At 34.5% G+C, this 9104-nt stretch overlaps 1 protein-coding gene across 1 annotated transcript; it reads left to right on the plus strand.

Annotated features, from left to right (window-relative positions):
- Nucleotides 1-1644: 1644 nt before the first annotated feature.
- On the plus strand, nucleotides 1645-5664 carry LOC123220853. The gene is made up of 6 exons (XM_044643444.1): nucleotides 1645-1736; nucleotides 2849-3694; nucleotides 3792-3944; nucleotides 4034-4072; nucleotides 4165-4652; nucleotides 4734-5664. Exons 2-6 carry the CDS (start codon nucleotides 2986-2988, stop codon nucleotides 5412-5414), a joined length of 2070 nt encoding a protein of 689 aa, XP_044499379.1. The 5' UTR covers nucleotides 1645-1736; nucleotides 2849-2985; the 3' UTR covers nucleotides 5415-5664.
- Nucleotides 5665-9104: the final 3440 nt, after the last annotated feature.

Here is a 9104-nt window from a genome sequence, read left to right on the forward strand (position 1 = left end):
ATTATTATTTTATCTGTGATATTAAAAAATAAATTTAAATTTCATTTCATTTCCTCCATAAATCCTTAAAATTAGTAATTTTTCCAATTTAAGTTTTTAAAAAGAGCATTTTCCCCCCTAGGGTTTTCAATTTTTTAGAATCAATTTTTCGACAATGTCTTTTCCTTTCCGGTGAGCTCTAGGGGATGTCTCTTTCTCTCTAGCACGATCTCCTTCTAGGAGTCCTTTTTGATGTCATCATTAGTGAAGATGAATCGTCTTTGTCTAGAGACAAAAATGCGGCCGAAGAGGATCGTTCGAAGGAGGCTACAGTGAGGGAAAGAGACATCACCTAAAGGTCATCAAAAAGGAAAATATGTCATTGAAAAATTGAATTTGAAAAATTAAAAACTTTAACAAAAAATATTATTTTTAAAAATTTGGATTAGATAAAAATTATTAGTTTTTAGAGTTTAAGTAAAAAAAATATAACTAATAAACTCAGTTGATTTTAACTATTTATAAATAGATTAATAAGATTTTAAAGTTAACCAAAAAAAAATTGAAAAACCAGTTTACTTTAGGTGAGAAATAGTCCTTGGGCCACTCTTTGTTGGGCGGGAAAATTATATTCACAGGTGGGAAATCATTTAATGCAATCCCACTAACTATGCCCATGTGGTCCACCACACATTTAACATTATCTTTATTATTTATGTACGGATGCCTTTATTTTTTTTTTTAAGTATCATTTACAAGGATCTTCTGTATATAAAAACACACAACACAGATTTTAGAAGGATCTTATAGGTTATGTTGATCTATGACATGGTAAGATTTAAAACACAATTAAAGATCTTTCGAATCATGTTTTCATGAGTATTCAGAGAGTTAAATTATGTGTTTTTTTGAGCCAATTCGTTATATTGTATTTTTTTAAAAGATTTTTGAAGTTTTTATTATTTTTTTACAGCCATGGCTCAGGACCCTTGACATCGGTCACATGAACCACGAGTTCGGCATGACCCGTAATTTTGTGAGTCATGACCCCATTAGTTATACCAAAATCAAGTGATCCGAGTTTGACATGTTTAATTTTTAAAACTCAATTTATTATACAATTAAAAATTCTCTTTGGAGTTAAATTTTGAAGAGGACTATGCGTAATAATTATAGACAAACAACTAAGTGGATTACAACTAACAAAATTTATTGCTATTTTATTAATTTATATGTTAGACATATCATGTCAATCAACAGTGTCTTTGGTGATATCAATAATTGAGATGTAAGCCAAAACATGAATGCACCTGACAAAATTAAGGGAGTTTAGTTGAAACTGTTTGTTTAATACGTGGAATTATGTGAAAAAATCTTGAAGCAACGTCAGAAAATATATTTTTATATTAAAAAAATCATGGCCGTCCAATTATTGATGGGCAAATTCAAAATTTCGGGGGATGAGAAAATACAAGCTTAAGGATTCCCTGTATATTTAAGTACGGATACCCTGTACCACAGGTGGGAAAATTATATTCACAGGTGGCAATCCCACCAACTATGACTATGTGGTCCACCATACATTTAACATCATCTTTATTATTTAAGTACGGATACCCTGTGTCATTCACAAGGATTCCCTGTATGTATATAATTATGTTAAATGTATGCTTGATTAAGGTCTTTCTTGACTTGAGCGTGTGAAGCACTTCAACGACTGGAGCTTCAAGTGAGGTAACAGAGTTCTCCACTTCAAGGTATTCATATTTGTAACTTATTAATATATTATTAACTTTTTTTATGAATATATTGAATTATATATTTTTTATTTATGAAATTGAACCTCTAGATTTTTTTAATAAAAGAGATTAAGTTTTTAATATTTTTAATTATATATTTAATATTTTTTATGAATATATCGAATTATATATTTTTTATTTATCGAATTATATATCAAACAAAAATAATTAATATTGTTTATTTTGTTTTAAATGTAAGAATATTAGTTTGATACTTTAATTAAAAAATAATAAAGTTTAGTTTCTTCCGGAAGAAAAAGAAAACTAAAAGTCACATTGGTATTTTTTTTTTAAATGAGTATATGTGTGTATATATATATATATTGATGTAAAAAGCTACACATTGGTATTATTGCTTTTTATTTTAAAACATTAAAGCACTAAAAAGAAGTATGTAGATGAGTATATATATAGATGGGTATATATATAATTATAGGATAACGTTATTTAGAGGTATTCAACGATAATATACCAAATTATATATATTTTTAAATTAAAGAACTAAACTTTTAAATTTTATTATTTAAATTATCAAATTTTATTATTAAAATAATTAAATTTCATTATTTTTTAATTAATGATACCAAATTAATTTCTTTGTTTTTAAAACAAACCAAAATAAATAATACTAATTATGTTTGTTTGATATCTTTAGTAAGATATACATAAAGTTTGATCATTTTATTAGGGAAATATGAATTTTTAGTTTCTTTAATAATAAAATATAAGGTTTCAGTTATTTTAATAAAAAAATTGATAAACCAATGCTTATTATAATAAAACTATGTATATCTAATTTTAAATATTTAATTAGATACCTAAATGATTGTTATCATAAGATTGTATAATTTTGTATTAAGGATAAAGTCACATAAGACTAAATATCCAATTAAATAATCAAAGTTGGGTTATTATATTTATATTTATTTAATTTTGCTAAAATTTTTATTAACATAGTATGCAATGCTAAGGTTCCTTTCTCTAAGACATAATTTAAAACGATTTTTTTAAGCTCAACCAATCTTTGATTATTATTATTATTTTTTTTGGTTGTCTCCATCCACGGGAAGCAAATGGGCACAGGAGACGAGTTGCGCAGTACAAACGAGCTTTATCGGGCAACCCTGCACAACGATTGGGAATCTCTGAAGAAATTCTACCAAAAAAATGTTGGTTCGCTGTCACTTCCTGTAACGGCCTCCATGCCATGGACAATGCATTTCACTTGGCGGTGTTCAGCAAGAGTATAGATCCGCTTCAATTTTTACTTGATATTTCCAAAGAACATTCTGTGGTAAGGTATGGCTATTTAGAAAAAAGTGGCAACGGGAACACACCTCTTCATGAGGCTGCAGCCAATGGGAACCTGGAGGCCGTAAAGGCTTTGGTCTTTCATCATTGGAGGCTCCTCGAGGAAGATATTGAAGATCCACCTAGGGAAAAGCTCCAAGAGGCTGTGAATGAGGATAAAGAAACCCCGCTTTTTCTTGCTGCTGCATTTGGGAAAACAGAGGTGGTGAAGTTTTTAGCTGAAACATCATTTGAATCTCACAAAAGATTAATATACCAAGAAGAAAAAGGAAGGACTGAAGAAGAAAAATATTCTAAGCTTAAAAATATTCACCGCCAAAACATACGCTCCATCAAGGTAAAGCCCAAACCTAAAGCCTCCAATGAACGGCCTGGTGCCATTCAAGGTGAAATGATATCAGAGCCAGAGCCTGATGCCTCCATTCTGCACGTTGCCATCACAGGCCACCTTTTTCCAAATTCCCGCACCCGCTTCTCTTCCCGCACCCGCGGCACCCTTTTCCAAATTCAAGGTGAAATGATATCAGAGCCAGAGCCTGGTGCCATCAAAGAAGAAAAGCTTGATGCCTCCATTCTGCACGTTGCCATCATAGGCCACCATTTTGGTCTCTATCTCTACTCACCTAGCTTCTTTACCTTTGCTTTGAAATGAAATATATATTCAACTGATATTTGATGTGCTTTCTTTTCAAATTTTCTCAGACACGGCTCTATATTTACTGAAGATGGATGAATCGTTAGCAGCACTCAGGGACGGACATGGCTGGACCTCTCTTCACCTACTAGCAACCATGCCCTCAGCTTTCGAAAGTGGATATCAATGGGGCAGATTGTTCTACAGATTCATATATTTCTGTAAGTATATTTTTCACCTTTCCATAATTCTATTAAAGATAATGTATGCATAAGGATATGTTAAAAGGACCTTTTGTATCAATTTATAGGCCTTCCAGTCGGTGACAATGCAGGTGATGATAAAAAAGGTACTACAAAAATTTCAAAAGGTAAAAAATTTCTTTTGTTCGATTAAGAGATATTCTATATAATTTCTTTCTTCGTCGCTAAACACGAACAGGGTGGCTTAAGTTACCGGAAAAAATCCGTGCACTAGTAAGGAGTGACATCTTGGAAGAAAAGAGAAAGCATAAACTTGCTTTCAAACTAGCGGAGACACTGATAAAAAAATATTCTTCTTGGGATGAAATCATTCCGTTTGATAAAGACCACTCTTCAGAAGGAGATTATGAGCCAATCCCGTTATTCCTGGCGACTGAAAACGGAATAGTAGAAATTGTGAACAAGATACTGGAAGTATGTCCCCAGCTAGTTGAGCATTGCAATGATCTGGGTCAGAACATACTGCATGTGGCAATTAAGCACCGTCAATATGAAATCTTCAATCATGTGAAAAATATGGAAATACCAATGAAAAAGTTAGTCCGAAAGGTTGACAAAAATGGCTACACCATCTTACACCATGCTGCAGACATGAAGCGAGAGACTACAAAGCGTCACATAGCAGGACCTGTATACCAACTCCAGGAAGAGATAAAGTGGTACAACGTAAGCCCCCTGGCTCTTTCTTCTACAAGATTTTTACCTAATAAACGTGTTTATATGTAAGTTATGTTTCTATATATGCAGCGTGTAAAGGAGATCACGCCCGCCCACTACGCCATGTTTCGCAGCAAGAACGGAAAGAAGACTGGCAAAGAGCTATTCAATTTGAAGCACAATAAACTACTCGTGCAAGCACAGACTTGGCTAAAAGGCACTTCTCAGTCTTGCTCTGCAGTGGCTGTTCTCGTTGCTACAGTGGTCTTTGCAGCTGCGTACACTGTGCCTGGAGGTTTTAATAATCAGGGGTATCCAATTTTCCTCAACAGAACTCTCTTCTTGCTTTTCACAGTCATGGACGTTATTGCTTTGGCCTGCTCCTTAACCTCCGTTGTAATGTTCTTGTCCATCCTCACATCTTCTTATAAGTATGATGAATTCGTCCACGAACTCCCCCATAAACTCACAATAGGCTTCACCTTGCTCTTCATTTCATTGGCTGCAACAATGATTGCATTCGCAGCAACATTATTGCTCATAGTTCGTTTGGAAAAGCCACATTGGACCACCACTCTCATTTATACTGCTGCATTTTTTCCTATCAGCATATTTGTGCTAATTAATTTTCCCATGTATGCTGCATTTGAGAATACTTTGCTCAAGTTGTATCGTAGATTGTTTAAGATTTGTCGTGTCAGCTTCCAGACAGCGTTCCTTTGCAGACAAAGCAGCTCCCAAACAAACCGAATCGCACACGAAGCAGCTTGAGAACGATGGTCAATTGTCAGAGGAGACTGTTAACGATAATAAGCCCGAGCTCCCAGTCTGACATTTATGTTAGTTGAGGCTGATAAGTGTATAAGACATTGCAAACTAGTATGACCCTGTTTTCATTATCCTGAGTTTCATCAAGTCAACAGTGAGTGTCAAATAAGAGAGTATTTTACTCTTGTTCTGTTAAAATTTTATGTCAAACAAGAGAATATTTTACTTTTTGTCCTGATAAATTTTATGCAAGTACTAGGTTTTTTTTAAGAATATAAATTTAAAATATTTAATGTATTTTATCATGTTTAATAACATGCTTATTTTCCAAGTACCAATTGTCTCCATATATTAATTCATATACTGTGAATTTTATTGAATTCAATATTAGAGGCTTGTATAATTTCTCCATGTAATACCACTTTCTTGTCTCCATTAGAATAATTAATTAACAGTACCAAATCAGATAATCATGTTTCTGAATCATTCAAACCCATGTATTATTCACAAGTCTAAGAGAAGAGGATTGGTTTCCATCTAAGAGAACCAGAAAATTATGATAATATAAGTGAACTTATTAGGCGGGCTCATGGCGTTAGGAGAGAGCTTCCATGATGAACACAAACACACTGCCTGCGTCTCCCCTGGAAATATGAAGCTCTTCACCCAGCTATGATGTTAGCAACCAAGACTGCACATCGCTGTTAGAGATTGAGATGAAGCTGTATCTTGGACTGGTAAAAAAGCCTTTCAATGGGGAAAGGTCAATCTTTTGTCCCAGAAATTCGTCATTGTCAGGTAAAACCATAGAGTCTGATGATATCATTGTTAGGTAAAACTATGGAGTCCGATATCTGAGGAGTCTCGATGATGCCTTCTTCAAACTTGATCTAAACACAGAGAAATGAAATGGCCAATTAGAGATGAACCCAGACTTACAAATCTGGATGCGAAACCTGCACACGCTTGGGACTTGGGACTTCATATTTGGCATTGGTACTAATGGAGGTTGCAGCCGATGGCCACACATATCCAAAGTCAGATTCTTAGATAGGGTTGGAGACAGAATCAAGCTTAACTAATCCAAACTCAATTGTCAATTTGACTCGAATGGCTCAAAACAAGCATAGTTTTGGTGAGTTCGAATCTAACGATTAATTTTGTACTCAAACTTGAGGGTGTTCAGCTCACTAAATTCTTAAGCCTAGAAGAGTTTGATTCAGCTACAACAGAAGAGTTCTAGTCCATTTTGACTCAACTACATTACTATTACAGTCGAATTCGAGCTCAGTTCCTTTTAGACTGAAATTTGAGCGTAGCTTCTTTTAAATTGAACCAAACTCCAAGTAATTTGAGATAAACTTGACTTGAATCCACCTCCTAATAAGGGGAATATCCAGTATGATCAAGGACCGGTTTATATTGTTTCGAATCCCAAAAAATCATCTGACGATTGACCAGCAAAACTCAAACTTAACTATAAAACAATTTAACTTTATATTTTATTGGCCAAGAGACTTATTCCCACCTAAAGTATAGTGAAAACTCAAAGTAATCCTTACTAACTTTCTAAAACCTAAATACTCACCTATCCATTAGTTTTGACAATTACAATCAGAGGTAAATCCTCATTTAAAGATTTTTATTTAAATAAAGAAAAATTGATTTTATTTTAACCCCTTAGTTTTAAAAACTAATCATTTTCCCCCAGTTTATTTAAACAAACAAAAATTAATTTCTTTTTTCCCCCTTAGTTTTAAAAAACTAACCATTTTCCCTTAACTCAAATTTTGAAACATTGCACTTACACCCCCAAAAGCTTAATTCCATCTTTCCAACGGTCGTACTTTTAGCATTCCTCCTTGGCGACATCTCCCCTCCCTCCATGGTGATTTCCCAGAGTGGAAACCAACGAAAAACTGATTGAAATGGTCAGATTTTCTCACATGGATCTGTGCGATGCAACACCGTCCTACTGATTTGTGTGTCGACGATGAACTGATAGTTGCACAAGTTTGTATGATTTTTGCATAGATCTGTGTGAGAAAATCTAGCCATTTCGACCATATTTTTGGTGATTTCCGCATCGGGAAACCACTATGGAGGGACGGGAGATACTGCCGAAGAGAAACTTCAGAAAGAACAGTGGTCGGAAAGATAGAATGAAGTTTTTGGGATGTAAATGCAATGTTTCAAAGTTTGAGTTAAACAAAAATGATTAGTTTTTAAAATTAAGGGAAAAAAAGAAATAACTTTTCTTTGTTTAAATAAAAATTTTTAAATGATGATTTTATCCTCGACTGTAACAGCCGAAACTAATAGATGTGTGAGTATTTAGGTTTCCAAAAGTTAGCAAATAACACATTGGGTTTTCACTATACCTTGGGTGGGAATGAGTCGTTTGGTCTATTTTATCCGAGCCACTCAATCTTGACTACCCAGTTTCAAATATGATATATCATCTTAAATAAATCAAAGATTCAAATCAACTCAAGCACTAGCAAGCCATAAAAATACCCAAATTTTAAAACAACCAAATTCAATCCCTTCACCATAATTTTCCCACAAACCATAAAAGGGAAACAAGCACTTACGCAAGAATCTATTTGCTGTTAAGCAAAGTTAACGCCTCAGTTGGTGCGGGAGTCGGATTCTTAGCTTCAAGATGTCTAATAAGATCAACGATCTCCGTTCTCGTTTCGCTAGTCGTTGTCAACCCGTGATCGGTCCCATAGAACGAATCAATTAACGCCTTCTTCAAGTTTTCAATTTCCGTCATTTCTACGGGCTTCTCCTCCTCTGTTACGGCCACGGCGGCACCTTCGTCCTCCTTATCGGGATACCATTCGTCATAGTCCACGGCCCGAGCCACGAACACCGGCCTTGCGCTCAGCTACTTCTCAGTGATTCTCTGCGAAATTTTGATCGAGTTTAGAGGAAGAATCAAAGGCTTCACAGTAGTGAGATGCTGATGAGGTGCCGTTAAAGAAACGGTTTTGCATGGGAATTGAGTGAGTTGAGAGAGTGAAGCCATTGACTCTTCAGTTTGTTGATTACAATGAGAAGTCTGTAAATAGACGAGCAGGCGATAGGCCAGAAATAACATGGGCACTAGGTTTTGTAACCGGCCAAAGGCCAAATAACTAGGTCCCACCCAATGTTTACTGAATTAACAAAGTCTCACCGGTAAGTTTGAAAAAGCTAAACACTCACCCATTACCATATCTGTCAGTACATGTTAATATATTCTGTTAATTTTCAATTAAATTACTGATTTATCCCTAACTCAAAAATGATTCCCAAATACTTAATTTTAACTCAAAAGACGTAAACCTATGTAAAACTTTCCTTCAATTTTTTTTTTTCAAAATGCTTGTTTTTTTTCCTATCTTGACTCAGCAGACCCAGAAAATCTCCCCTCTTTGAATTTCCATCTCTGACTAAAATCTTCTTTCATAAGTTTTCCAAACCTGTTTTTCTAGGTAACATATGCCAACATCCAATTGACAGATTAATCATCATCCCAGACATGGTGGACGGTTGTAACTGTTGATGGTCACCAAACCGGAAAGAAAGATGAAAAGATTGTGAGAAATGGACAAAAGCGTGGAACTGTGGAAGTGGTATAAATATGGAGGTGGGTGGAAGGAAACTTTCTTTCCCTTTTTTTCATATAAATGCTTGAATTTCCAT

This window comes from Mangifera indica, chromosome 7 (assembly GCF_011075055.1).
Source record: "Mangifera indica cultivar Alphonso chromosome 7, CATAS_Mindica_2.1, whole genome shotgun sequence".
Classification (NCBI taxonomy): Eukaryota; Viridiplantae; Streptophyta; class Magnoliopsida; order Sapindales; family Anacardiaceae; genus Mangifera; species Mangifera indica.

Bases quoted from the DNA above. Each gene is read 5' to 3' on its own strand.
- LOC123220853 (XM_044643444.1), top strand. From the start codon at position 2,986: ATGGACAATGCATTTCACTTGGCGGTGTTCAGCAAGAGTATAGATCCG. The intron at 3,695-3,791 runs GTCTCTATCTCT...AAATTTTCTCAG, and splicing joins CATCATAGGCCACCATTTTG to ACACGGCTCTATATTTACTG. The intron at 4,653-4,733 runs GTAAGCCCCCTG...CTATATATGCAG, and splicing joins AAGAGATAAAGTGGTACAAC to CGTGTAAAGGAGATCACGCC.